Source organism: Postia placenta (genome assembly GCF_002117355.1).
Source record: "Postia placenta MAD-698-R-SB12 unplaced genomic scaffold POSPLAscaffold_12, whole genome shotgun sequence".
Taxonomy (NCBI): domain Eukaryota; kingdom Fungi; phylum Basidiomycota; class Agaricomycetes; order Polyporales; family Adustoporiaceae; genus Rhodonia; species Rhodonia placenta.
In genome coordinates this window covers 791,357-819,127 of record NW_020169843.1, presented here as the reverse complement: position 1 = coordinate 819,127, position 27,771 = coordinate 791,357, and the positions used below count along the sequence as shown (strand labels likewise).

Sequence of the window (27,771 nt, the reverse complement as noted above, 5' to 3'; positions counted from 1 at the left end):
CCGCGCTCATATCTGCTTTGTCACAACGCGATCAAGGATGGCCCCGGGGGACACATATGTCACGCCGCGACGGAGCGCCCGCGCGCCGCGCGCGAGCACAGGCGTACCCGTGAAACGCCCCAAAAGGCCCTCTATCGGGATACCTGCGGGCATCTACGGAGAAGACACGCACGGCCGGACCGTCGACGCAAAGCTCCGTCCGGGCTCGCCTGCATCTGCGCTGCGCCGAGGCGGTGGCCGCCGCGCGCTGACGCCGCGCTCCAGGGGCAAGGGCAAGGGGAGGCGCACCGCGCCGCCCCAGCCGCCCCCGTCGCCTGCCCGGGCGCTGCTCACGCAGGCGCGGCGCGCGGCGGCGCGCGGCGCGGACGTGCGCGGCCGGCGGCCGTTCATCATGGACGTCATCCTGAACGCGCGCGCGCCGGTGTCCGAGTACAGCGAGGACGTGCTCATGGACGCGCTCGAGCGCAGCCAGGCGGCGCTGCCCCGCGCGCGGCGGCACTACGCCTTCGACGGCGTGGAGAGCGTGGACGCGTACTGGGCGGACCAGGCGGCGCTGTGGCGCGGGGTCGCGGCGGACCAGAGGGACGGGTCCCCGCTGCAGCGGTACCAGGTCTCCGCAGAACGCTCGACGGCTGGCTGGGAGACGGACGGGGACGAGGACGCGGCCTCGTCGACGTCCGGCCCGTCCGACTGCGGCCTGGTACCTGTCGCCTCCCTCCCAAGCTCCCCCAGCTACAGCGCAGGCAGCATTGACGGTGGATGGTTTTATAGCGGTCCGCCAAGGCTCCTACTAGAGCAACCGGTAGAGATGGGGGATTCAGATGCCTGAAATACGCCGTCCCCCGCGGCCGCCGTGTACTCTGACTTCTGACTCTATCACGTCCTGTGGGCCGCGGATCGACTTCAGTGACTCATGTGTGTTCGCCGGAAGCGCAAATATACCACTCATATATCATGATGCCCAACGTTTCTCGTCCACATACGCCTACGTCACGCACAAGCGGGTCCTCTGCCATATGCACCGTCGCGTCAGATCGAGATCCTCGGGGAATGGAGGGCATTTAGCAGCGGGGTTCGGCAACGCGCAAGGTTTTGGACGGATGGATATTTGGCTGGATGCCGCATTTGAGTACAATACGCGCACACACCTGGGCGGATCCACACAACTGCAATAGCACGAGATATCAAGAAGCAACATAACGCGCGACAGGGATCTCCGACACACAATGGCGTACGCTCTGATACGAGAAGCCGCCTTCAGAATGGAAAAGACAATAGGACATACGGACACCCATTTCCCGCGCACTGTACCACCGTGAAGCTGTGTCCGCTCGAAGCTAGTCATCCTCTTCCATACGCTCGTCTGCATCGGGGTCCTCGTCGCCGTCCTCCGAGCGCCTGCGCTTCGTGCCTCTCGGCAGCGCGCTGTTCTGGCTCGATGGGGCGCGGGCAATGCCTCCGCCCTCATTGGGGTACTCGTCCGCGTCCATTTCGTCAGCCCCACCCACGGGACCCAGGCCAGCCGCGGGCATCTCCGCACTAGGGCCGCGCACAGCAGGGACGCGGTCGTCGGGCTCGTCGAACGCGGACTCGCGCTCGGCGCCGATGGGGCCTGGGGCGCGCGACGGGCGCGGACGCACGCGCTCGGCGTCGTACGCCTGGCGCGACGCAGGGCGCGAGGGCACCCTGCTCCCCCCATTCCCGGGGGCAGATGGGGGCGACGCGGAGCGCGAGGCGCTGTGGGACACGCCGGGGCCGGCCTGCTCCCGCTCGTCGTGCGCCCACGCGCCCTCACGCTCCGCGCGCATCTCGTGGCGCACGCGGTGCGCGTGCGCGTGCTCGCGCTCGCGGTTCCACGCCTGCTCGGCCTCCCACTCGCGCGCGACGACGTCGCGGTTGATGTTCGCGCCCGGGCCGACGCGCTGGTGGTTGTGCACGCGGCCGCCGCTGCGCTCGGAGCTGCGGGTGCTCGCGGGGGAGTACGCGGGCGGCGAGGACGGGAGGTTCTGCGTAGGTATCTGGACGTGCGGGTGCGGGTGCGGGTGGCCATGCAAGTGCGCGGGTTCTGCGGCGTCGTGGCGCCTGGACCGTTCTGCGTGGGGTTCGCCGGGGACCCCGGGGCTGCGACTGTGCCCCGCGTGCGTAGATGGGAGGCTGTCGATGCGCGTGCTAGATCCCGGCAACGCATCGAGATCTGGGCGAGTTGAATTTGACCGCGAGTGGTGTGTGGACCCGCCGTGCGACTGCACGTAGGCGTGTCCGTGTCCGTGTGGCTGCACCTGAGGATACGGAGCCCCGTGGTGATCGTTGATGGGAGCAAAGTCTTGAGTGTGCTCCCCCAAGGGCTGGAGAAGGGGAATCATGGGCGGCAGGGGTGGTAGTTGGCGGTTCGGGTCGTAGCCCGGGCCTGAGTCATGGCGAAAACCGTACACCAGGGGCAGTCCATGAGGAGGGGGTTGCGAGGGTGCACCGCCAGGTGCGTTCGGTGGAATGTCTTCCACGGCGACGACTCGGCCATCTGGACCGTGGACGACGCGAGCCTGTGAGCGGCCGCTCAGGTACTCGGACAGCGCGGGATCGCTTGTATCTATCACTCGAACATGTTCAGGAGGCAACGGGGGCTGGTGATTGAAAATGGGGTCTTGCTCCGGAGGCAAGTCCTGCACATGCCTTCCGGGGGTAGGTGGCACCGCCGCCAGACGTTCGTAGAGGATCCTAATCGCATTGCACACGCGTTATGATGTATCAAGGATGGCGGATTTCACAGCGACTCACGCTCGCTCGAGGTTCATGCGACGAATGTTCTTCTTGGCAGCCAATAGTTTGAAAAGCAATCTGTCATTATCCTGGAGAGGAAATGATCAACGGCATTCGGGTAGCTACGCAGACAGACGTCACGCACCATCTCTATCTCTTTGACTTTCTTTTTGAGGTCCTTGTACTTCGCTTGGTACTTGACGTCCTCGACACCCGCTGTAATGCCGGCGACGGTCTTGTTTCTGTGCTTCTGAATGAAGCGAGGATCATTTGCGACGCCGGGGGGATGGTACATGGAGAGGGGATTTGGCTGATGCATGTGGGGAATGGAGGGGCCGGGGGAGGGCTGGCGCGACATGGTGGGGGAAAGGGAAGGCGTTGTGCGGCGACGCGCCTTGCATAGCGGTGATGTTTGGCGGGCGTTGAATCCGCTTGCAGCAGACTTCCCATACTGAGCCACGCCCTCGGCTGTTTGCGGCGTCCCTTCCCGCCATGGACGAGCCGTGCGCCGCATGTGCCTCATAATTAAATTATTGTCGCTGCATCTTCCATTGCACATACGTGGCACCGGGAATGCTGTGCCCCGCTGCGCGGTGAGAATCGTGATGTTGGAACAACGACCTCGCTGACTGCGAGCAAACTCTATGCGTGATGGGCAGTGTGTGACAGGGCAGTTGCCCTTCTGGGAGCGTGCACTGCCGGTGTGTGTATTGCACTGGACGGTCTGCTATGCGCGTCGGCGACGGCTCGCTTACTACCACTCTCCCCGAACCTTCGCGCCCGATCGGGCAGGTCGTTGCCACAGCCACGTGAGGCACATCAGGGCCGGCGCATGTGCGGAGAACGCACTCGACGTCCTCCACCACACGCTATCCACTCAGCTGGCAACACCGCCGCAGCATCCTGCCTATTCTGCACCAGCAGCCGGGTGCCGTCTGACTCACACCGAGTAGACCTACCTACCACCAGTGCGTATATGACGTGTCTTGAGCGAGCGGGATAGCTGACACGCCGCTGGCAGTGTCTGCACCATACCGACAGTACGCCATTGTCTGACTCATTGGGCGTGTCCGTGCTCATGCCTGTGCCCCCCGTATGACAGAGACATGCCCCCGCCCGGGGGTTTCGACGCGATCAAATACAAACGCAATCTGCCGCTGCGCGGTCCCAGCGGTCTCGTCATCCTCGGCGGCGTGACGGCGGTATGCGCGTACGGCTTCTATCGACTTGGAAAGGGCAACCTGGAGAAGAGGTGCGTGGAAAAACATTTGCATGTATTCGGAAAGAAAAGAGGTCAGGCGGACGTAAAACGTGTGCTCAATGGTCCCGCTCGTCGCGGAACGTGGCTTGCTTTGGATCCGCCCGCACGATACCGATACGTGTTATCATTGACAAAATCCGAATATGGTTATATGCCAGCGCGAGAACGGCTGGAGGCTGGGTGCTGATACGGTATGTTTTCCAGAGAGCTCCAGAGAGAGAAGGTGTGGTCCCGGATTCACCTGGTGCCCCTCTTGCTGGCGGAAGGGGACCGCGACACGTACCGACGTCAGCAGGCAGCATTGGAAAGAGAGAAGGAGATCATGAAGGACGTGCCGGGCTGGGAGGTCAGTGGATCTCTTGATGAGGAGCCGATGGGTTGTGCAGGAATGCTGATGGTTATCTGTTCCCTTCTGGCCTGCGTATATGGCCCCTGTTCGCGTCGGGTGTGTGACAGGCAGGCAAAAGTGTCTACAACAACCCAAGATACCGGCCTGCGGAGTCGATTGTGGTTCTATGATGGTAGTTGTCCCCTTGTATGCGCTTCCTCAGAGCAATTGAATCAGGCGATGATAATACGCTTCCATTTGGCAGTACATCATCAGTTGTCTGTCGGTGCGCAGAGACCGCGATCCGGAGCGCAGGCGAAGGCGCGCCGGGCGGGGATTGGCTGACGGCACGGCCGGGGACAATGGGAGGGCGAGCCGGGGCGTCGGGGCCTGGATGCCATAGCGGGGGATTCGCACGGGGGACCCGCCGCGCCCATACGCGGCCGGTTTAGGGCAAGCACCGGGGACAGCGGCACGGTGAGTGGCGGCGGCGCGTAATATTTGGATGGAGCCGTGTAGGCTGTTTCTCTGACACGGACTTGACACTCGCGCAGGGCGATTAGCCTGATCGTGGTTAGCAGGTCGGGCAGCGTCTCGCATTCTCGCTCGGGGCGTCAAGCTAGCGTGCGCCAAGGGCCGGTGCGGGGTGTGTATAGTGTCACGGGGTGACTCGAGGCTGTGACAGCCCAAGCCGCGCTGGCATCGAATCTGCCGGGCGATCCATCGTTCTATCTATCTCTCGACTTGGAGTCGAATACAGACGCCTATATTTGGAGCGTCTGTAACAGGCAGGCGTCACGAAGACCATCCACTCGCTGATTCGACCGAGTCAGTTGAGGTACCGCAATCACATATGCCTGCCGTTCCAAGACCACCCGTGCTTCGATGCGCATGCCGAGGCCCTCCCTTTAAATTCGCGCACCCGCCATCCCACCCCGCGCTCCGTCATCTCTCTATTCGCCCTGCTGCGCCGTCCTTTATAAGCACCCGCGCCCCACCCGTACCTCGCCTTCCCCTCCTCCCGTCCCTTCCCCCCCTCGCCCCTCGACGCGCCCCCAGCCACACGACCCTACCCACCGCGCGTCTCATCCACGATATGTCCATACGCGACGCATCGCCCATCTTTGCCTTCGACGAGTCCTTGCCCGTCGACCCCGACGCCCTCATGTTCGACTTTGACGACATGCACTCCTACGAGCCCAAGTCCCCCTTCACCTGGGATCCCTCGGCCGACTACACCATGTCCTCCGTCCCCTTCCCCGGCTCCCCGGACTCGACCTCCAGCCAGCTCGATCTCAGCTACATGTCACCCAGTGATCGACATTATGCCTCCGACGCGCTTAATGGACAGGAGGTCGCCACATCTGACTTTAGCGAGAGCGCCCTCTACTCGCACTGGCTCGCCGACCCAGAGCCTCTCGCATTCCATTCGTCTGCGGCGCCCATCCCGATCCCGCACCACGCGCAACTCTCGCCTGGTCCCCAGTCTCCGTACACAGCGTACAGCGACTCGCCCTCGGCGTTCCCCGATGTCACCGCGTTCTCGCCGCTCACCGCATACGCCGCCTTGCAGCCGTTGCCGCGCTCGTACACTCCGGAGGAAGACGCGGCGATGACCCACGCGTTCCGCACCGCCGGCCAGACCTCCGTCTCGCCACCTGACATGACCTTCACTAAGCCCGCATGGGCGATGCAGCTGTGGGACTCGCCCGAAGCGCAGAACGTCGCCCTTGCCACACCACCGCAGCCATTCCCACCCCTGTCTGACGACGCTTATGCAACCCAACGCCAGCGCGTCTCGTCGCGCCGCGGCCTCACGCCGGCGTCGCAGATCTTCCAGTCGTCCAGCGCGCCGTCCGTCTCGTACGCGCGCCCGCCGCCGATGACGCGGGGGTACAGCCGCCGCGCCGAATCCATCAGCGAGCACGACGACGCGACCATCCGCAAGAAGAAGCGCGCGGAAGGCGAAGACGAGGAGACGCGAGCCGTGGAAAAGCAGCCGGAGACCCGTGAGTGTGCGCGTCCTTCTCTTCTGACGTCCGAATCAAATTGTACTTATCGCGGGATGCCACGCACACACAGCTCCGCTCAAGTCGACGCTGCGGCCCCCTAAGCTCGCGCCCTCCGCTTGGCAGCTGTACTTCACGGATTGGATTGCGCAGCACCAGGCGTCGAGCCAGAAGAAGCTCAACGTCGCGCAGGCCGCGAAAGAAGCGGGCCAGGAATACGCGAAGCTCACGCCTGAGCAGAAGGAGGTACGAGCATCGCGCGGATCTCGTGTGCGCCCGCCCTGTGCTCATTCAGTTGACTTTCACGTGTTTTAGCCGTACAAGCGCCGCTCGCAGGCCGCCAAGGAGCAGCGCGAGCGCGAGCACGCCGCATATATGCGCACGCTGACGCCGGAGGACATCAAGCGCGAGAACGCGTTCCGGACCGCGCAGCGGCGCGCGGGCAAGTCGCGCAAGGGGAACATCAAGGACCCGAACGCGCCCAAGAAGCCGCTGAGCGCGTACTTTATGTTCCTGCAGCGCATCCGGTCGGATCCCGAACTGGTAAGAGAGGTGTTTGGCGACGAGACGGAGACGACGAAGCAGAGCGTGCTCGCGGCTGGCAAGTGGCGCTCGATGACGGATGAGGAGCGCAAGGTACGTGTCAGCTGTGTGGTCTGGGCGCGAGCGTGTTTGACTGATGCGCCGTGTCGGCGGGACAGCCCTTCCTCGCGCAGGCGGAGCAGGAGAAGTTGGAGTACGAGTCGGCACGGAAGATGTACGAAGAGGGCACGACGGGGTACGGCTCGAGCATCAATTTCAGCATCCTCCCCAGCAGCCCCATCAACGCGATGCCGTTCCCGAGAAGCGTGCTGCGCCCGCTCAAGCGGGAGGCGATGAGTTCCGAGAGCGAGAGCGACGGCTTCACGACCGACGATGGATCTGACATCCCCAACCGCACATGAATGGTTCTGTCGCGGGCTTCGCCGCGTTTCTTGCATGCGTGCTATTAATGTTCATGATCCCCACCCATCTGATACAGCTGTTGTTCGTTAAGGCCCGACCCCGCCTTGCCATTGCGGGCGCGGGTGCCCAGTATACCTTCTTGGAGCTTTGAGCAGTACCGGTAGTTAGAGTATGTTCTTCGCTCGCTATGCCTTTGCTTGCACTATTTTATGAACTTCAGAACAGCAACAACGGACTTTGTACAATGTATTGTTGTATACCACCCCACTCCCTAGGCTGTATTGCTAGCTCTCCTCCTCCTCCTCCTCCCCCTCCGCTTCATTGTCGCATACTTGATGACCCTTACGACGTTCAATATACACGGATAGCAGGCCCTTGAATTATGCCTAATCGGATAGCGGCAAGCGAGCGACCATCAGCTGATGAGGCGCACCGTCTTCGTCGAATTCCTCGCCCTGTGCGTGCACACGGATAAGTGACAAGAACAGTCCGCGAAGAAGGGAAGCGGACGCAGAAGGCAGGCGGGGCAGCGTACCTCGGGCTGGTACCCCAACCTGAGAACGCGGCGTGACAAATGGCGCAGTGAGCGAATTTCAAGGACCCCAGTAGAAGACACGCCTACTTTGCGTAGAAGCCCCTGGCCGGGAGCTGGGAGTGCGCGCGCACGAGCACCGCGTCGCCGTCGCGGGCACCGGAGTGCTGCGCGTCCTGCTGCACGTGCGCGTGCAGCGCGAGGACGAGCGCACGACCGAGGCGGAAGCGGCGGCAGTCCGCGAGGACGGCGAGGCGGCTGAGCTTGTAGTAGCGGGCGTGCTTCGTGCAGCGGATGGTGCCGACGGGGGTGAGCGAGGGCGTGAGCCGGAGGAGGAAGTGCGTCGCGGACGCGTCGAGGCTAGTTACAGGATGTGCGTGTGCGTGTGCGTGTGTGTGTCGGCTGCAGGCGCGGACAGGGAGGGACGGACTCATCGATCTCGGTGTCGAGCGGGAAGCCCTGCTCGCGGTGGAAGACGGCGATGCGGACGTCGTAGCATTGCTGGCGGAGGGCGTCGCGGGCGGGGACGAGGATGATTTCGTGTGCGGGGGCGGAGGACATGATGGAGGCTGCAGCGAGGCCGAGTATGATCCTAGGGAGGCGCGTTTGGCGCGGTGCGGACCTGCAGACGCACACAACCCCGAGCCGTGACGCGCCTCGCCCTTCCGGCAGACGCCGGGCCCCCTCCCTGCCTGCGAATTTCTCCAGCACTTTGCATGTCGCGGCACACCCCCTCCGCGCCCCCCATTTCCCGTGTTCGCAGGTGTGTGTCTCCGCCGCACGCGCGCTGGCTTGTTCCCGGACACTGACGTTCGCAGCAGGTTGCCAGAAAACACTCGTCTCGGCGGGTTTTGTGATGCTGGAACCTCTCGCTGCCACCGTACTCAATACCCTCGTTACTGGGCGAACACTCGCAGGCAGCTCCCTGGCCCAGCCGGCGCTGCATATGGCCGTACGGGGCACACGCCATGGCCTCCCACAGGACTTCTTCACTCCCCACCCGAGACGTGTCAAAGGGAAGGAGAGAGCCTTACCGGACGATGACCGCAGTGCGCGTGCGAGCAATACGACCCCTGTCCAGGCGTGCAGAGGTGCGCTCTCAGGCCCAATACGCTCGTCCTTCTCTCTGTCTAACTTGGGGCACCCCATAGGGGTACGAGACTTCCGTTCGCTGCGCGACGTCTCATGCCGTCAGCGAGTGCGACGAATGTCCGGCCGGAAGACGATGCATGTTCCCGGTCGAAGTGACGTTCCTTCACTTCACAATCTCGTCAGAAGCGTCGACGTGGCCCAAAGACGACACGCTTCGAGTCTTCCCGAACCTGTTGGGCCCTCGGGCTCCTCCGCGTCTGCGCTGGAGCAAGACCAATTGCGACACTCGATAACGTCCTGTGGCTCAGGGGCTACAGCATCTGACCTAGAGGAAGCCTGGCGTGCGTACGAATCGCTGTACGAACTTGATAGATGCGCGTCTATGCCAGCGTATCAGCTCTTGGACTATGGGACCCGGATTGCTCAGACCGTGGAGAGAATGCGCCATGACAGGGACGTAGTGGAGGAACTGCGCCTATGGGGTGGCCGCCTTCTCACTCTCATTGATCGCACCGCCCCTCGGATCAAGCAATTTGACCTGACAGAAGGGCTACTCCGTCAACGCTGTCTTGTCGTCACTGGGCTGGCCATGACGGGGCAACTGGACGAGGCCGTAGAAGCTCTGCGACAGGTCGAAGAGATGCCCAAGTTGCCGCGCACTATATCACATGTCATCCGCACATTCACTGCTGTCGCCCTTTCCGTTCATCAATACCGCGGCTCTCAGGATGTCTTACGCTTCATTATAGATGAATGGGACTACGTCGGCACATATCTCGAGCGGACGTCTGTCATCTTGTCCGCAGATAAGGTCACAGCACTCTCAGGTTCACGCTTTAGAAGGCATGTCTACAACATAGTCTCTGAGATCGAGAAGCCTGTCACACTGCTGCAGGATATGGAGAAACGGTGGTCAAACCACACGCGGGAGCTGGCGGGCTCGTTGCTCATCGAATCTCTTTGCTATGCGGAAATGGGGCACGATGCTCTTGACGTCCTCGATTACATGAAGTTACAGTCACTGCGAGTGAGGCCCGAACAGCGTTTAGCTGTCGTTCTTGCTCTGGTGCAGTCTGATGCATTCCAGCTAGCGAATCGCTTGTATCAAGACATCATCAGCTTTATGACTACGGGGTCTCTGTACGATCGATATCTGTCGACGGGTTTGCATTTATACGCACACCAGGGTGACGTTGCTCGCGCCGAAGAATTTTACAGCAAGCTGGCCCACCGAGGGCAAGCTGGGATCCGCCAAAAGACCCTGTTCATGCATGCACACGCTGTACGGGGTGACTCTGCTCGTGTCGTCGAGCTCTTCCGCCACATCTTCCCTCAGGACGAGTCCTCTCAGCCCAGGCCCGGCGTTATCCAGTACACAACAGTCATCTACGCGCACGCCCAAGCAGGCGACATGGCGGGGATGACACAGTGGCTGGATGCCATGGCCGATGCAGGTATCAAGCACGACAACCAGCTGTACGACATCATCTTGAAGAGCTTCGCGACGCGCGGTGAGGTTGTCTTCATGTCGGAGCTGTTGGACCGGATGCGCGCTGCAGGAATCCTTCCCGGTAAGGAGTCGTACACAACGATCATCGCGCTACTCGCGCGACGCAACGACCCCATCGCAGCGGAGGAGGTCTTTAAGCGTGCGCTGCAGGAGGGCGTGACGCCCGACCGGCGCATGATCACCACGCTGATGAACGCGTACGTGGAGAGCGGGCAGTGGCACGGCGTCGTGCGCACGTTCGACTACATCACCGCGTCGGCGCACCGGGGCATCCGGCTCTCGCTCGAGGTGTTCAACACGCTGCTGAAGGCGTACGTGCTCATCGGCGCGCCGTTCCGCATCGTCGCGGGCGTGTTCCAGCGGCTGGAGCAGGCGCGCGTGCGGCCGGACGCGTACACGTTCGCGCTGCTCATCCAGTCCGCGTGCGACTCGGGCCTGCTCGAGATCGCGCAGGACCTCCTCGCGGAGATGGACCGCCTCGCGGCGCGCTGGCAGTCGAACCTGCACATCAACGTGCACGCGCTCACGATCGTCATGGCCGCGTACCTGCGCAAGGGCGACCGCGGGAAGGCCAAGGCGCTGTTCGACGAGATGCGGCGGCGCGGCCTGAAGCCGACGCCGGTCACGTACGGGGCGATCGTGAAGGCGTACGGGAAGGACCGGAAGGGCGCCGGGCTGGCGGTCGCGGAGGAGTTTGTACGCGGGCTTGCTGGCTTAGCGCCAAGGCCGCAAGAAGACGGTGTAGAAGAAGAGGTCGACACGGAGTCCGGTGTAGAGGCAGGTGGAGATGCGAGTAATCTTGCAGCAGCCAGCGCTGAGGCGGACCCGGAGGCAAAATTGCTCGCAAGTACGGACACATACGATGGCGCTACTGTAGTGACAGAGGCAGTCGAAGACGCGGCAGCAGATACAGCAGCGACCCAAGAGGCAGCCACAATTCCAGATGCAGACGGACCCGCAGACCCAGCCTTGCCGCAGGCAGCCTTCACCGACCCTAATGGTCGCGACTGGGCGCTGTCCACTATCTTTGCGCCCCTTCTCTCATCTTTCGTTCGCCGCAAAAAGCCGCGCGAGGTGGAGCGTCTCATCGACGACATGCTCGCTGCTGGTGGCGAACGGACCCTCGGTTCTGTCACTGCGCTCATGGACGCGTATCGCCGACGGGGCCACACTGATGCCGTTCTCCAGCTCTGGCCTGAGATCGAGGAGCTGGGTCTCCGACAGGCGAAGATCGGCTCACTCCTCGTCGGCGCGGAGGGCGACCCGAAGCCCGACCTGCGCGGCCACGGCACTGCGCTGTGCATCCCGCTTTCCATCGCCGTCGACGCGTTGTCTGCCGGGGGCCGTCATGCCGAGCTCGCGCAGGTCTGGGGGACGCTCCACGACGCACAGCTTGCGTTCGACTCGCACAACTGGAACCACCTCGCCGTCGCCCTCGTCCGCGCCGGCGACCCCGTGCGGGCATTCCAGGTCGTGGAGAAGGTGATCCTTCCGTACCAACGGAAGATGCGCACGTCGGTGTCGTTGGAGCGGAACATGCAACCCGACACGCCTGTCTTTGACAGGGCGGCCGCCGAAGCTGAGCTCCCAGCCGCAACGTCCGAGTCCCCCCTCCACCGTCGGGACCGCCGATCTGAGGCGGTCTGGCTGACTACCAGGAAGCTCAGGGTACCAGAAGAACGCCCCGACGACTTTGCGCACGTGCTCCACATCCTCGCTGAGGTCTCGCCTCTCTGGAGCGCATGGCGGGTGCACAGGGTAGTGATGGACGTGTTTCTCGATGTCATGCGGCACCTCCAGTCTGGGAGGGTCGTGCAGCCGCTAATGCCCAGATCGGAACGGCATACTAGTCAGAACCATGTCACCGACGTGGAGACGCTCACGAAGAGGACGGCCATTGCAGAGCGCCACTTAGGAACGATCTACGACACTTGTCCCAACACAGTGCGGTTGGTTCAGGATTACGATATTCTCAGTCAAGCACGGATACGGAGAATGCGAGACAGGCGTCATTAGAACAACTAGGAGTGACAAACTGGCGCTGCAGCGGAGATCGACCATAAAAAGCAAGAGCATAGCTGATATTGATAAGTGGGAATCTCTCGCCCCGCTCAATCGCATTATAGCAGAACACATGCAGTTAGTCTTATGCCTCGTCGGACTCATCGCCGCCGGAAGCGTCGGACCCACTTCGTGGCCTTTTCCGTCCTTGCTTTGCGGACCCATTGCGGTTGCGCTAGTTCGGTCATGCGGTAACACGTCTGTGATCTGCTGCAGCTTCGAGTGGGGCGGGGGCAACTCACCAGCGGTAGTTTCTGACCTTGATTACCCAGAGCGATAGAGAGGGCGGTTGTGTCTATAGGTCATGAGTTGTAAATTGACAGACATAGTCATATACAGAGATGAGGGCGCACCCGGGACACCGGGGAAGCGTTTGGCGGAGTATACAATGAATGGTTCAGTGAAGGTCTGGGCAAGGATTGGCGATACGCCCATGTGAACCTGAGTTGCGCCTGGTTCAGGGGCTGGCGCGCTGCGGAAGCAAATACAATGCGCGACGGCGTCAGTCAGTGTTCACGCGCGGTAATCAGACCGATCGAGGGCATGACATACGCGCCAACGTTCATAAGGCGTAGCCTTAGGCGGAAGGTGCCTGCACATTCAACGGACGGTGCACCGAGGAAGGTTTACGATAAGCGGATCCCGTGCGTGTCACAAGGATTTGCACGAAGGCACAAACCTTCCGTCCGGATTGACAAGTCTTGAAAGAGAAAAAAGACGCCGGGCTTGCGATGCTCGTCCAATAGGCGGCACGCGTTCGCAGATAGGGGCCCGACGAGCGTTCGGGTGTACGTGTGCCGCGGTAAAGGAGGAATAGTCGATGCCGGTGTGGGATCCTGTGCATACGGAGCTTCTTGATACTGTGACGGCTGGGGGTGATGCTGGGCCTGGTGCTGGGCCTGGTGCTGGGCCTGATGCTGGTGATGTTGGGAAAAGGGCGCGGCAGGGTACGATGAATTATCGAGCGCCTGATTGGCGCCATGCTGATCCAGCGGCGAGTACGGCTGCGGGTAGCGGCTGTGCGCGTATGTGTCGGCGGGGGAGGTGGGTGCCAGCGGGGCGTACGCGGGCTCCGAGTGCGAAGACGAAGCATGGGTTCCTCGGAGCGAGGGATCGATCGCGCCGGACGAATGGGGCACCCCGTTGTTGTCTATCGGAGAATAAGAAGCGTCCTGCGGCCATGTGCGATAGGCGATGGCTTCCGTGCCCTCCCTGCCTGGGTTCTCCAGATGCCAGTTTTCTCCCGCGCCGGTGCCTGGGGCACCAGCGGAGCTGTAACCTACTCCTGCCGCGGGCGCATTACCGGAAGAACCGCTTCTCTCCAGGGAATGGATGGATGGGAGGACCGGCGGCGGCGGGTATTGCGAGGCGCGTTCCATGGACGTAGGCGGGGGCGGATAGCCCCATGGCGGAGGGGCGTCAGACGGAGCGCCGTAGTTATTAACGGACTGATAGCCAGATGACTCGGAGACCGCGCTCTGCGGCGCAGTGTACGGATACACTTGCGAAGGATAGCCTGATGTGGACGGGGCCATGTACGGGGTCATTCCGCTCGACTGCTGCTGCTGCTGCTGATATGGCAGATTCTTAGCAGGCCGGGCGCGAACTCAGACTGCGCACACTCACCTGCGGATACTGCGAGTTGCTTGTGCTCGGTGTTACGGATGGCGTGGGACTGCTTTGTCTCGCTGAGCGCTGCGCTGAAGAGGACGTGGTGTCCTTGGTGCCTCGTCGCTTCGTCTTGGGCGTGTTCGCGGGGACATATCGGTCGGCTGACGTGGGATGCAGGACGAGATTCATCTCTTGCTTGCCGTCCGCCGACCAGAGATCTACTGTCACAAGGAAGAACGACACGTCTATGTCGCTGAGAAACGTCAAGCAACACTCGGGGAGTACCCGCTGGCACTTACTCAACGTCCACATAGCTCCCATCCTCTCGTTGCACGGTCATTTTCGCTACCGCTGCTGGGGCGAGGGGTCGCCTATCCTGCAGACGGCCCTGTCATCAGCGATCACATTCGGACGTGCCGCCTGAGCAAGGCGCACTTTATCGCCAAATCCGCACATACGTGCACGAAGGGGGTTTTGTACGACCTGCAAGGAATAATGCCTTGCAGCCAGCGAGTTCAGGCAGAGAATGCAGTCATGATTGCGGATAGAACTCACTTGCGACCAACCCACAGACCCCATGACTGTGGACCGTCATTGGTCTCTGTTTGACGTGTGGGCGCAACTGAGGTGCTGCCAACTCGCGCGTTTGTCTTCTGTATCATCGTGGTCGCGCCGATGGTCTACCTTGACAGATCGCGCATGCACCGTCGCCAGTCGAGGGTTAACTCAGTGAGCCAGGCGGTGGTCCACTTGAGAGTATATGAAGGTAACAAGCAAGCACTCGAGCGCAAGGCCTGTGGTGGTCAAACGGTAGCAATCAGCAGAGCTTTGGCTTAGTATGGTCAGCACGCTCCGAGGTCGGAGATGCGCAAGCGATAGAGATTGAAACGCTTGTTGGGTATATTGGATCGTGCAGACTTATAAGCTTACTGTGCGATCGTCGCCGCAGTCGTTCAGGATGGCCGTTACTCGCTGGGCGGATGGGCCTGGATGCCGGCGGGACTGTTGAGCTCAGCGATGGAGACTATCCTTAGGTTATTACCGTGGGAACTACCCACGGTGAACTCGATCACCGCGGCGGTGCGCGCTGTCCATCTTCAGCGTGTCTCCAGCGCACTCCGTTCATAGCCTTCTTTAATTCCTGTACTTGCCATGGATCAAGCCGTGGCCCGCAAGACATTGCAAGACCTCATAAAGAGAGAAGATCTCGACAATAAGAAATGCATTGATTGCTCGAATCCGAACCCACAGTGGGCTTCGCTCAGGTCAGGCTGTATGTGCCTCAGATCCTGTGATCGGTTCGCCGAACTACTGCATTAGCTTCGCGGTATTCCTATGCTTGCAATGTGCCGGCGTGCACAGAGGATTTGGTGTGCATATCAGGTGCGTCCTCGTCTAGTTACGGCAGTAGCAATACGTTGAGCATGCCCAATGTCAGCTTCGTGCGGTCTGTCTCGATGGACACTTGGCAGGAGGAGCAGACCAAGCGGATGCAAGTGAGTAGTAGATGTACATTATCCTCCCCATGAAACCAGCCATATTAACACGCGTCAGCTTGGAGGGAATTCACCGTTCCGAGACTTCATGAATTCGTATCCACCTGAAGGCGGATATAAGCAAGGCATGAGCCCGCATGAAACCTATCACTCGTGGGCCGCTACCCAATATCGTGAGAAGGTCGGTGTTACGTATTGTGATGCTCTGTCGACGGTGCTGATCTGCCTACGCCGAGCAGCTGGATGCTGAACTTGGTGGTAAAGCATGGTCGCCTTCTTCCCCTGCACCAGGAGCTAGCTCACCTAACAATGCTGCGAGTCCTCCGGGTCGACCCTCGTCCGCGCAGGGCCTTCGCAAGTCACGCGCATCCGCACGTACTGGTAGTGGACGCCCACCACGCAGTGATTCGGCCTCACCAGCATCTTTCAGCAATCACAATTCGCCCGCTCCTGCCAGCCCATTATCCTCCGCTCCGTTTCAAGATCAAAAGGCTGCGAACGAGTCTTTCTTTGCAACCCTTGGGGATGCGAATGCATCACGGCCTGCAGATCTTCCGCCCTCGCAAGGCGGACGGTATCAAGGCTTTGGTAGCACGCCGACGCCGCCTCCTGGCGCTCCGCATCCGGCGTTCGGCTTGTCGTCGCGGGCTGCCCCGTCGCTATCAGAGCTGCAGGAAAACCCGGTTGCGGCCCTGAGCAAAGGCTGGTCGCTGTTCTCAGCTGCTGTCGTGGGCGCGTCAAAGGCCGTCTCGGAAAACGTCATCCAGCCCGGCATGGAGAAGGTTATGGACCCTACCTTTCAAGCCGGCGTAAAGGGTTACGTGTCTGAAGCGAGCAAGCGCGCTGCAGATGCCGGACGTAGCGCAAACTCGTGGAGCAAGAATGCGTTGGGCGTAGACGTCGCAGGGCAGGTGGGCGGCGTTGTGGGGACCGTCAAGGACCGCGTTACAGGCGGGCCCCAGCAGCGGGGCTACAGCTCGATGAGCCAGGGCGGCTACGGGGAGACGTCAGCATTGTATCACGATAACGAAGACGACGACGAGTTCTTCGACGCGTTCCAGAGCAGCTCGAGCCACGCGCCGGCAGTGGCGTCGCCAGCGCCGCTGACAGGTGGCGTGACTTCGGCGGCGAAGAAGCAAGACGATTGGGATGAATGGAAGGACTTTTAATACATAGCGGTTGAAGTGGGGGATGGAGTTTGTGTTATATTTATTTCGTACCGGATCTGGTGGGCTGTACAGGATCAACGGATTGGGTTCGGTATCTATATTGGACATGTGGTGGGAAGGAACCGAACTCCGTGACGGTATTTGCATCGAGGTCGGCATGAGGCTTCGGGAGCTATGAATGAATCACTGCATATTCATTCTCTGTGGTTGGATTTGTATTCCACCCACATCTTCTCCGATCGCACAGCCTCGTTAAGTAACCAGTTGATTCTGGCCCTCCGGCTCGTCTACTCCATTGTGCAGTCTGTGCTTGCTCTAAGTTGAGCCAAAATCAAGTGATTTGCAACTTTCAAATATGCGCTTATATTTGCTCGCTACTCACGGCCCTCCCACGTTGCTGGATCCACAGATGTCGCTGAATCTCGATGCTAACACCAACGAATACTACGCCTGCCTAATTTGGAAGGAGGTGTGGGCATCGGGTACGTAATAATAGGGATGTGTCAGCAAAGCAGTGTGAACTCCTCTTCTGCGGTGGCACAGGATTTACAACTATCTACGAAGCCCACCGGCAGGCTGCACAGCATAGCAGCACGAGTTGCGATATAAGTGTCTGAGCATACATCCCACGTCCTCCAGCATTGGCATGGATTTAGACGGCACCTTTGAGTCACTGCCGGTCGAGCTGATAGCCGACATACTCAGCGAGCTTGATCTCTCCTCGCTGGTGACGGTCTCTAATGTCTCCCCCCGCCTTCGTGCCATCTCCTCGGAGCCCTCACTGAATCCTTGGCGACGCCCAATATTCCGCACGTTGCATAGTACTGATGGCGAGTACGACCCGTGCCTAAAGACTCTCAGTGTACGCTCGACAGTACCGCGGCAGAACTTCGTCGAGATCCTGAGTCTTGCGCGCGCGAACTACTTGCTCTTTGAGGCATCGCTGCCCAACCTCAAGGATAGGGACTGGGAAGAGTGTTTCAGCCGGCGATTTCCGCCGAGCTGGGCCAAGGTACGGAAAGATGGTACCTGGAAGGAGGCATTCATGAAGTCAGTCTTCTTGTTCTTGCGGTAGCCGCGGACTGACTCCAGGCTATGTCTGTCCAGAGTGTTATACAGGGTCTGGCACCGTAGCAATACGTTCTGCACCTCAGATGAGGCATGGACGAAGTATGTGATCGAATTGTGCGCTTCGTTATCAAGACTGATTTTAGGGGATAGATACGTTACTCTAAATCGGAACGGGACAGCGAATCAGCTAGAAAGTGCGTCACATGGCTACAATCCGCTGACCATTTTCGAAGAAGTGAGGTAGGTATTGTTTTGCGACAGTGATAGCTATGGCTGACTGTGATTAGGCTGCAGAATGATCTATTGCACCTCCCGCCTAGCATCAGAGTGCGTAGCCGTATTCCATCACCTGGAGCTTTTGTCCTCACTCTGTTCTAGGTCCTTGTGCAGTTCGCAGATGTGCGCATTCTAGCGATCGGGGTTTTGAACAAGCCCAGGTCAACGTTCGGTGTGAATGCCAATGCACGTGCACTCCTGCATCCGCCAGGGATAGACAAGGACGACGCTCCAGCCCCTTCTGATGAAGATGAATCCCCGCATGCATCCGAGAACGAAATAGACAGCGAGCCCGGCCACTCCAGTAGTGTGCCGGTACGTCGGAAGAAAAAAGGTGTGCGAATCGTTTCAGCACTCAGTAGGCATAGTAACGGTGTGCTCGTTTGTCTCTAGCTGCAGATGACATTTACCGGCGCCTTGTACATCCACTGCCTGTCCCTGCACATGAGAATTATCCCTTCTACACTCCCGGCGGAGGGGATCAACGTTGGATCACCGCCGGTGAAGTGGAAGAAGGGGGGCTGCAATGGGTGGGCTGCATGATGTAGGTCGGCCACTCGCTGCAGTGGCTACCGTCCACTCAACTTCTGTGTGCAGGATTGTGGCCCAGCTGACAAACTCGCGAACCATGGAGACAACGTTCGATGAGGCACCCTTCATAGACACTGTGCTTGTGGAAGGCCCCGGGCGAAGTCAGTATGCGTCCTTCACGTTTGAGGACTTGAACGCGATCGCACCATGGCTGGAAGCGAAACAGATTATTGGCCCGAGCCTAGGTCATGGCGATTGACGGTTAGGAGCGCAGCATGATCAGCTGTGACGAAGAGGCGGGTCGTAAATTCCAACAATAGCGTTTTCTCGACAGTGCTGAATCTCGGGTCTCCCTCTTGTATTCTGTAAGTGTTGTATGTTGTATTTTAGCGTCGAGCTGCCCGATATCGCCTTAGGAATGCACTCCACTTAGCTGTTCCATCAGTTGCTGACGCGCAATGTCGCACTCGTGCTTCCCACTCGGTTCGCAACCTTGAGCGGGATTTTCTCACACGACACTGTGATCAGCATGCTCAGAGCCTTCTGCCGAGTGGAAGCCGCGAGACTACTGTACTTGATTTCTTGTGAGATGATCTCAGATTCGACAAATACCCAATATGGAAAGGGGTTCGGTCAGGAGAAGATGAGCATCTAGATGTCCCTTGTGTGATGCTAAGGTGCACTGTCGGTGACCTGGCCGACAATTGTTCTCTAGAGCATCGCACCCCTCCACGACGCACCCCTCTTTCCCCCGCCGCTGCCCCGTTCAAGAAAACAATAATGGTGCGCTGTTCACTCGGTCTCAATCTGCAGATTCTGTCTCACTCCTCCCCGACTTGCAGCGGGATTTAAGGCATAGAACGTTGGTGCCATGGCATCTTTTCCACTCCACGACCGTTGCGATCCCGCACGCTAACGTGCCGCTCATTGAGGTTGGAAGTCTGCAGGCAGCTTTAGCCTTGTCTATAATCTCCGACGTTGTGGCAATCTTGGGCTTTGGCTTTGACAGTGGCCCTGTTGCTTAAATAATAATCCCAACTGCGGACGCGCTTTGACAGTGCATCGCACTTATTTTCTCGCCACCATCTTCTTCCGTCCTACTCCCATCCGTATACCAAGCACATCTCGCACGTCGCCACTTCACATTACTGCTGCTTTAACGCAACGTCGCAACGACTATGCCCCGTTCTTCTCGCCCTAAAATCAATCTTAACCATGACCATAGGCCCAGACCAGTGAGTATGCAGGATCATCGTGTGCACCTCAGTATTTGACAGCTGATACCTTCAGTGGTGCAAAACGTGCAAGAAGTCCTTTTCAGGCTCGAGTGAGCTGACCCGTCATATCAAGATCCACATACAAGACAAGTGAGTTTCAAAAGAGTCGGCTATTGGATCGGACTCATCGCCACCGTCATACAGAAAGTATAAATGCAAATATTGTACTATGCGCTTTATTCAGTCGGGCGCCCTCAAGACGCATTTAAATACACAGTAAGTCCTTAGAATCAACACTTTACCGCTATCATCGCCCAGTCATCCTCCCAAGCCATGTCGCCGTGTTCTGACATCATTCATAGCACTGGAGCGAAGCCTTATAAATGTGAAGCGTGCCCGATGATATTTGGCGATGGATCATCCCGTAGCCGCCACAACAAGGAGATACACATGGGTTTTGTGGGACATTTGTGCCCGGTATGCATCAAAAGAAAGACGTACGTTCATTCTATTCTTGTATTTGCGTCCTTGCATGTCTTCACGGCCAATACTTCAGGATCAAGCGACGGGCGCAGTTCATCACCCATCTCAAGAAGCACCACAATATCGACCCCAGTACTATGAACGTCACGGCCTGCATGCTTTACGAGAAGAAGGCAACTCCAGACACCGTTGTCTCGCCTGCAGAAGCACCTTCACCGGAGCCAGAACGGCAGACAAAACCACCGGGCACACGATCTCTCGTGGCCGAAGCGCGCGCCACGCGGAATTCACAGCGTGTACGTCGGGCCACTCCAGAGTACACATCCTCAGATTCGTCGCAGGGCAACAGTCCTACCCGCCAGCAAGATACCCCGGTTCGCATTTCTGCGCCTTCGTCGAGTTCGTATATTCAGCCCTTGACCGCGTACACGGCCACCGTGCCCGGGTCTTCGAGTCTCCGCAATACGCCTTCGTACAGCTACTCCAACACGTATGTCCAGCCCTCGGCGCAGAGTGTCCCTCGCTCAATGGCCCGCCATGAGCTATCATACGACTCCTCGTTGCGATTGTCCTCGTACCACGATGTGGCGCGTCCCTCAAATCCGATGATGAGCGTCTCGTATCAGCACAACTATGGCGGTAGTCATCCCTACGCCTCATCACCTGCGGGTGGGTCTCATATTATGTCTCAAGACTACAACCTCAATGGAGGGCAAAGTACGTCGTTCCCGTATTGTTCATAGAGGTCATCATCTAACAATGACTACGCAGTGGGCTATCCAGGGGCTCTCTCTCGGAGCACGCAGCAGATGGTCGACACTAATTTATTGACGATGCTCCCCGACATGCACAGCCAGAGTCAGAGCCAATGGGCGAGCACAGCGCCTGGCTGGACTGGAACTCATACCCCGCAAGCAACGCCAACGCCGTCGCCGACATATCAATACGCATCCACTGACTCTCCACCGACTTCGTACTTCTCCTCGACGGCACTCAGACATGATCCTATGCCTGGCTCGCTATCTCCTTACGAGGCGAAGTATCTGTCTTATATGATCTCGAACGCGCGCTATCGCCCTGAGCTTTATAGCTCGAACACGTTGCGTCCAGATCATGCTTACGCTCAAACCCCATATCTTCCCTGAACACTTTGGCATATCTCGTGGTAACTTATATCATTTAATACAGCATCCTGTTCTCTCGTGTCATAGAGCCGCCTCACCTTACTTAAAACTTCATACCACTTAGCGCTTGTATCGTCTAGTAGGACGCCACCATAGTAGTGTATCGTTCTCGGCCTCATTATTTTGACATAATACATTTTCGGCGGGGGCAATGCCTTCTTTCTGCGCTCAAGCACCGTAAGTCGTGGGGGAATATCGGAGCCACCAGTTTGTATCGCTGTTATTCGAGTAATATCTGAGCATAGAAAAATGCCTTATTCAAGCTTGAACATTCAAACAAGTGGTTTATCTTGTCTGTTAAGTAATGTCTCGTCATAGACTTGCGCGGGGCCAAGGATGATCACGTGAAGAGATCGCATCTCCACTTCTTCCCTGCTCTCGAGTTAGACGCTCCTGAGGACTGCCTTCCTTTTCCCCCATCCACGGCGCGCCTCCTCCTCCCTCTCTGCGCGATTCATCGCGTCCCTCCGGCCCTGCCCCCTTCTCCAATACGCAGAGCTTACAAAATGCTCGCGTCGCCGCTCATGCCGACGTCTGGGTTCTCATCCGAAGATACCATGCAGCAGTATCGTCCTGCGAAGGACATGGAGTCTTTCAAGAGTCTCTTGCCACCCCCGATCGAATTCGTTGAGGGATCTTCCTCAGGCGCTCTGGCAACTGACGAAAACAAGTACCAACCGATCAACACCACCCCGCGACCCACGAGAGTTGAGGTTAGTCCCTTTTCGATCACACAAGGTGATTTGATACAAACGATGCGGTGTCTTCTTGTCTAGGCACAAGAAACCAAGAAATCTGCATCCAATGCCACGATCCCTCAGTCCCCAAATCCTCAGCGCGCTGCATCAATCCCAGGGAAGCAACTTTTCACTAGCCAGCTATCGACGGCATGGCCTACCGGCGCCACAGTTGGCTCAGGCTTCCACAATTCGGGCAATACGTGCTTCCTCAATAGTGCGCTCCAATGCCTGCTTCACACACCCCCACTACTTCATGTTTTGATCGCACATTCAAAGTCCGATCCATGTGCGTTCTGTCACTTCATTGAATGCCGTGACAAATCATAATGACGCTCTCTCACTAGGCCGCTCGGCGAAGAATGCATTCTGCATGGCTTGCTCTCTGCGGCAAGTTATGCACGAGTCGCATACCAAGCGACGAGCATTTGCGCCATACCCCATTACGACTAAGCTGCAAGGTCTGTTGGCGTCTTTCAATACCGACTTTGTGGCTCAACGACCCGGCAGTTATTGCAAAACATATGCGTAGGGGGAGACAGGAGGACTCACACGAGTTCCTTCGGTATGCTATTGATGCTCTTCAGAAATCATGCCTAGCGGGGTATCCTCAGTGAGTATATCATCCAGCGTCTTAGTGCACGTGTTGATCGGCCTGTATACAGGAAAGTGGACCCGAAGTTGGCAGAAACAACTTGGGTACACAAAATTTTTGGCGGCCGCCTACGCTCAAGAGTGACTTGTTTGGAATGCGATTACAACAGCGACACGTTCGACAATGTCCTGGACCTTAGTGTCGATATCTATGGTGCACAGAGCCTCAAGGAAGCTCTCCGGAAGTTTGTCGCCGTCGATCACTTGAAGGGCGCTGATAAATACAAATGCGAGAAGTGAGTGGCGGAGCTCTCAAGGAGAGTACTTGTCTCTAACCACGAGTGACGATAGGTGCAAAAAGCCGGTGACAGCCGACAAGCAATTTACAGTTCATGACGCGCCATTGGTTTTGACACTTCATCTGAAGAGATTCTCGCCGATGGGGCGGAAGATTAGCCACCCTGTCAAGTACGAAGAACACCTTTCGTTGCAGCCTTACATGAGCCAAGGCCAGCATGGGCCGACATATTCGCTCTACGGGGTGATATCTCATGCCGGCGGTGGTCCCAACTCTGGCCACTACTATGCGCACGTCAAGGGTTGCGACAATCAATGGTACGAAATGAACGACGATTCCGTCACCAGGCACCCGGGCACCCCGACAAGCATGCGCAGCGCCTATATTCTGTTTTACATGCGGGATAAGGGTCATGCCCTGGAGGCGGCTGTCAAAGCTCCCGTTAGTCCTGCCTTGCCAACGAAGACGGGACTTGTCGCCGGTATGAAGAAGCGGAAGGTCTCTGGGAGCGATGAGGAGGTCTCGTCCAAGCGTGCCAAGTCGGCCACCGATGCCCCGTTCATTGGACCACTTCTTCCCTCGCCGATGCCGGCTACCGACGCTCCTAAGGACGCCTCCACGAGCCATAAAGCGTCTGCTGATCCACAGGCAAAAACACTTGCAAAAAAGATAGCTGCAGTATCAAAGAGCCCTACCAGCGCTCTCGCGAGCCTCTCGCAATATCATGACGATAGCGATGATGACATTGGAGAGAAGATCGAGGTGCCGAAGACAAAGGTCGAGTCGGGCGATGATTTTGATTCTGATGACAAACCTCCTGCCCCGTCGTTAACCCTTACGTCGGCGACTCCGAAGCCGGCGCCACCCGGGGAATCCTTGTCGTCGAAAGGCCCGCTCTACTCGTCAGTTCCCACGACTAGCTTCTATGGGTCAAAATCAAACGCGAGGGACGACGCCAAGTCGAAAAAGCGAAAGTCTCCTGAGCCAGGCGAGGATGACGAGGAGTCGCTGAGGAAATGGGCACGGACCCCACTTTCACCGAGTGCGACGTCAACTCCTGCGAAGGGACGGAAAAGCTCCGGGTCCAAGTTCGCAGGCGGAAGCAATCCCATTAGCAGCCGTCTAACAGGCAGTAACAATCTGCGACGGGACCCTGGACAGCCAGTGAACCTTTACGGCAAGAAGAAAAGGCACTTTTTGATGTAGAGTATGGCGGCATATCTTTTACTTGTACTCCGGTTCTCAGTCGCAGTAGACCTCCGACTTATTCTCTTCACTGCGACTGCGTTATATCCAAGATGCGAATGCATTCACAATGTACATAGCGCACGTAGTTACAACTTGGACTTGACTGCTTGCTCAGAGCGCGATAAGTCCGCCTGCGCGTCAAGCCCACGACCCTCCTCCCACCACACAACCGTGACCGTGACGTCGTCCCGGTAGTTCCTGGATAACGGAGCGGGGATGCTGAGGACTTTTCGCAGCTGGTTATCGTTCGCACCGCCGAACGCGTTCCGGATCAGGTGCGTGCTGACGTTGTCGTCGACGAAGGCCCACGCGCCCTGCTTGTCCTGCTGATGGCGCTTATCCTTGCCTTCCACCGTCCGCGAGCCGGACGACGTCGGCACAAGGTCTGGCAGGTCGGCCTTGGCGACGGTGCCCTTGAGCCCCGACAGGTACCCGCCGACGAGAGCGACGACCTCCTCGGAGGAGATCTCGTCCCAGAGGCCGTCCGTGGCGAGGACGACGAACCGTAGCTTCTGCCTGGAGGGGTCGCCGAGGAAGGGGAGTTTGCGATGCGTCACTTCGGGGCGGGACGTCACGTATGGAGGAGTCTTGAGCAGGGTGGGGGCCGAGCGCGTCGCGACGTTGGTGCCCTCGAGGAAGGCCTTGTTCAGACTGGGTACGGTCAGTGTATCGTCTAGGAGGCACGAGAGGCTGCGTACATTGACTGCATCTCGCGAGGCCACTTATATCGTGCGTCTCCGAATGCTCTGCTGGGCTCTAGCCCGCCGAGGACACGTCCACGCATGATGACGGTATCTGTTTCGTCAGCAGGATGTTCTGATTGTATCCTATCCAATACGGTGAGTCAATACCACTCATAACAGAATGTGTTTAAGGAAGGCAACCTCTTGAGTTCGTTGGGATTTCTGCCCGTTTGGTCTTCGCTTAGTACTTCGACACGCCATGAGCCTCGCCCGTCTTCAGTCTCTTCGTACACTCCAGCAACCGCACGGCTGTCGCCTGTGCAGGCCACGTACAGATTTTCATGTGCGGTGTCAAAGAGCGCCATAAGCGCACAGCTCCCTACACAACTGTCAAAATGGAACGCTCGCTGATTGTACCAGATTGAGCGACGAACCAGACATCGCAGGCTTCATACTCGCCAGCGCCATCGGGTGCTGGCTGAGGTCGGGTACATTCCCTTTCTTGAGTGCGTCAGCATGCTCCGCTAGAATACGCATCGGGGCATTAATCAACTCCCAATCCAGGTTCAAGAAAGCAGTCTGAATGGCGCGCTTCACGCGCTCTGGGTCCGAGTCAAATGGTAGTGGCGTAACGGCAGTAGGGTATAATAGCGACTGAATATTTTGAAGACTTGGCCATTTTGAGGCGGACGATTCGGGGGTCCGAGAGAGTTGATGCAGCTCAAGGGCGACCGCGGGTAGGAGGACTTGTGACAGCAGTCGTGAGGTATGCGGGCCACCGTGGCCGTCCATGACGGCAAAGAAGAGCAGGTCACCGGGGCCAGCTGGGTCGGTCGCATCGCGTTGCACGAAAGCACTGGCGTATGCGTCCTCGATGGGGTTGTTGGACGCCAAATGCGCAGTTGCTTGCTTCCACACAATGCCGGGTCTTGGGGTAGTCTTTGAGGTCGCGTGCTCAGTGAGGCGGGCATTAATTTGGTCCTTGGACAAGAGTGACATGGCGCGTGTAGTCACGACGGGTTTTCCGTCGGGGCCGCGCGTTCTGACGCGGAGGTCGAACGTCTCGCTCGCGGGCTTGAGATAATACCTGTAATAGATATAGCTTGGGGCGCCAACTAGGACAGCTGTGCCGACGACGGGTTTCCAGGCCTGCCGAAGCATGCCGCCTTGGGTATGAAAGTTCAGCGAACACAGAGACAGGCTTCTCCACTTCACTAAAGAGAGGGGCGGTTAGCGCATCCATAGTAAGGCAAACGGAACGAAATTGGGCGAATCCCTAATGGAGCAACTTTGCCAGCAGAAGGTAGACGTACATAAGTCTCTTCACGCTTGGCTTATGCCCTTGGGAGACCCTAGAATCGTCAATTACTACCGAACACACACATGAAGATGTGGCTGAACTCACGCCTTAAAGTTATAGGTACCAAACACGGGGTAAGTAAACCTCAGATCTCGATCAGGTGGACTTCCGCGGAAGTAGAGGTGAACTGAGCATCTCGGACGTTGCCGGACCGTTTCTGATCTCTCCTTTCACTGCCACGGGCCGCTTCTGCGTTCTGCAAATCATTTCTTCTCAACCTAGACAAACTATACCCCGAAATATAATTCGGGTCATACATCAAAGCAACTCTGTGCCATCATCTGCTTCAGATCGACCAATGCACCGAATAGGGACTTCAGACCCTAATTAATTACGGAAGCAACTTGACGAATGCCGCTGCACTCTTCATCCAGAACGGCAATTCTGTGCTCTGATCGTCACTCCCCTCGTCTTCTCGAGCAAAGCAAGTAGAGCGTTCATGTTCCCAAACTGACTCGGATCCATCAAATTACACCACGTGTATTATAGGTGCGCCGGGAACGACGAGCGCCATCAACGCGAGTATGCTCTCTGAGATCCCAAGGCCCGGTCAATTTTCCTTGGGTGTGATATATCGCTTGTGCACTGGTAGTCGGCCTAGAGCACTGGTTCAAATGCTCTGGAGTCCTCGTCTTACTCCAGAGACCACTGGGGTTTGGACCGTGTGGCAACACGTCTGTCCCCCTTTTCCAAGTCGCAATCACCGGCGGGATCGCTATCGCTAACGTAACCCCGACGCATGGGTTTTTAAGATCACCGCCCGTTTCCGCTGGCGTAGCCAAGCACTGTACAGCCATCAGGGCACGAAACGTCCCCTGATGCAACTGGTATATTAACATCGCCACCTCTCACGCACACCCCGTCCGCTCTCTTTTTTCCTCCATTATGCCGCAGACCGCTGATAATGACGTTGTGGTTGTCTATGTTACGAGTTCTCAACTAAATTTATATGGCAACTGGACGAAAATAACGTCCGAGAACGCTACCATCGCTATCGCACAGGGCACAGCTTCCGGTGTCCTCGATTTCAATGGTGAGTACTCCTAACCAAATAGGAGTCACTCGTAGACACGTTCTCCAGGTCTCAAAGTCGGTGTATTCGGGGTTCTCGAACAAGGAGCTCCCATCGAGTCAACATACTCTGTCGACCATTCCACGCCAGTGCCGTATGTTGGACCTTCCAACGTAACCACAGAACAGGACGGTGTCACATTCTACGAGTCACCAAATCTTTCTTCTGGCAACCATCTAGTCGTTTTCAATGTCACGAATGCGACTGCGGACAACCCCTATATTCTCGAATTCATCCTATATATCC

At 58.2% G+C, this 27,771-nt stretch overlaps 9 protein-coding genes across 9 annotated transcripts; 5 read left to right on the top strand and 4 right to left on the bottom strand.

Moving 5' to 3' along the window:
* Positions 1 to 37: 37 nt before the first annotated feature.
* Positions 38 to 829, top strand: POSPLADRAFT_1059648 (hypothetical protein; the record flags this gene model as incomplete). The annotated part of the gene is made up of 1 exon (XM_024481180.1): positions 38 to 829. The coding sequence occupies one exon, from the start codon at positions 38 to 40 to the stop codon at positions 827 to 829; it is 792 nt and encodes a 263-aa protein (XP_024336256.1).
* A 320-nt stretch (positions 830 to 1,149) lies between these two features.
* Positions 1,150 to 3,115, bottom strand: POSPLADRAFT_1067215 (hypothetical protein; the record flags this gene model as incomplete). The annotated part of the gene is made up of 3 exons (XM_024482157.1): positions 1,150 to 2,715; positions 2,776 to 2,846; positions 2,903 to 3,115. The coding sequence occupies 3 exons, from the start codon at positions 3,113 to 3,115 to the stop codon at positions 1,338 to 1,340; spliced, it is 1,662 nt and encodes a 553-aa protein (XP_024336255.1). The 3' UTR covers positions 1,150 to 1,337.
* Positions 3,116 to 3,626: 511 nt separating this feature from the next.
* POSPLADRAFT_1172779 (hypothetical protein) lies at positions 3,627 to 4,603 on the top strand. The gene is made up of 5 exons (XM_024488197.1): positions 3,627 to 3,725; positions 3,779 to 3,797; positions 3,860 to 4,009; positions 4,223 to 4,364; positions 4,475 to 4,603. Coding segments are annotated over exons 1-5 (375 nt in total). The 5' UTR covers positions 3,627 to 3,724; the 3' UTR covers positions 4,538 to 4,603.
* Positions 4,604 to 5,511: 908 nt separating this feature from the next.
* Positions 5,512 to 7,299, top strand: POSPLADRAFT_1048782 (hypothetical protein; the record flags this gene model as incomplete). The annotated part of the gene is made up of 4 exons (XM_024479593.1): positions 5,512 to 6,355; positions 6,429 to 6,601; positions 6,671 to 6,991; positions 7,057 to 7,299. The coding sequence occupies 4 exons, from the start codon at positions 5,512 to 5,514 to the stop codon at positions 7,297 to 7,299; spliced, it is 1,581 nt and encodes a 526-aa protein (XP_024336253.1).
* Positions 7,300 to 7,686: 387 nt separating this feature from the next.
* Positions 7,687 to 8,393, bottom strand: POSPLADRAFT_1048781 (hypothetical protein; the record flags this gene model as incomplete). The annotated part of the gene is made up of 4 exons (XM_024479592.1): positions 7,687 to 7,755; positions 7,836 to 7,854; positions 7,923 to 8,192; positions 8,263 to 8,393. The coding sequence occupies 4 exons, from the start codon at positions 8,391 to 8,393 to the stop codon at positions 7,687 to 7,689; spliced, it is 489 nt and encodes a 162-aa protein (XP_024336252.1).
* Positions 8,394 to 9,306: 913 nt separating this feature from the next.
* Positions 9,307 to 19,674, top strand: POSPLADRAFT_1150225 (hypothetical protein; the record flags this gene model as incomplete). The annotated part of the gene is made up of 4 exons (XM_024486394.1): positions 9,307 to 10,947; positions 18,512 to 18,648; positions 18,716 to 18,894; positions 19,463 to 19,674. The coding sequence occupies 4 exons, from the start codon at positions 9,307 to 9,309 to the stop codon at positions 19,672 to 19,674; spliced, it is 2,169 nt and encodes a 722-aa protein (XP_024336251.1).
* Positions 19,675 to 22,039: 2,365 nt separating this feature from the next.
* POSPLADRAFT_1172765 (hypothetical protein) lies at positions 22,040 to 24,522 on the top strand (the record flags this gene model as incomplete). Its single annotated transcript, XM_024488196.1, has 6 exons — positions 22,040 to 22,271; positions 22,317 to 22,568; positions 22,618 to 22,731; positions 22,781 to 22,883; positions 22,936 to 23,160; positions 23,216 to 24,522. The coding sequence occupies 6 exons, from the start codon at positions 22,040 to 22,042 to the stop codon at positions 24,366 to 24,368; spliced, it is 2,079 nt and encodes a 692-aa protein (XP_024336250.1). The 3' UTR covers positions 24,369 to 24,522.
* On the bottom strand, positions 24,497 to 26,254 carry POSPLADRAFT_1059639 (hypothetical protein; the record flags this gene model as incomplete). Its single annotated transcript, XM_024481179.1, has 4 exons — positions 24,497 to 25,061; positions 25,109 to 25,237; positions 25,295 to 25,472; positions 25,528 to 26,254. 4 exons carry the CDS (start codon positions 26,252 to 26,254, stop codon positions 24,497 to 24,499), a joined length of 1,599 nt encoding a protein of 532 aa, XP_024336249.1.
* Positions 26,255 to 26,606: 352 nt separating this feature from the next.
* POSPLADRAFT_1041031 (hypothetical protein) lies at positions 26,607 to 27,307 on the bottom strand. Its single transcript, XM_024477838.1, has one exon. The coding sequence runs from the start codon at positions 27,248 to 27,250 to the stop codon at positions 26,918 to 26,920; it is 333 nt and encodes a 110-aa protein (XP_024336248.1). The 5' UTR covers positions 27,251 to 27,307; the 3' UTR covers positions 26,607 to 26,917.
* Between the last annotated feature and the right edge of the window lie 464 nt (positions 27,308 to 27,771).

What these genes read in the sequence shown, in the direction of transcription:
- POSPLADRAFT_1172779 (XM_024488197.1), top strand. An exon ending in AAGGGCAACCTGGAGAAGAG is followed by an intron (nt 4,010 to 4,222) that starts GTGCGTGGAAAA and finishes TATGTTTTCCAG; the next exon opens with AGAGCTCCAGAGAGAGAAGG. An exon ending in AGGACGTGCCGGGCTGGGAG is followed by an intron (nt 4,365 to 4,474) that starts GTCAGTGGATCT and finishes GGTGTGTGACAG; the next exon opens with GCAGGCAAAAGTGTCTACAA.
- POSPLADRAFT_1041031 (XM_024477838.1), bottom strand. Translation starts at nt 27,250, where the DNA reads ATGGCTGTACAGTGCTTGGCTACGCCAGCGGAAACGGGCGGTGATCTT.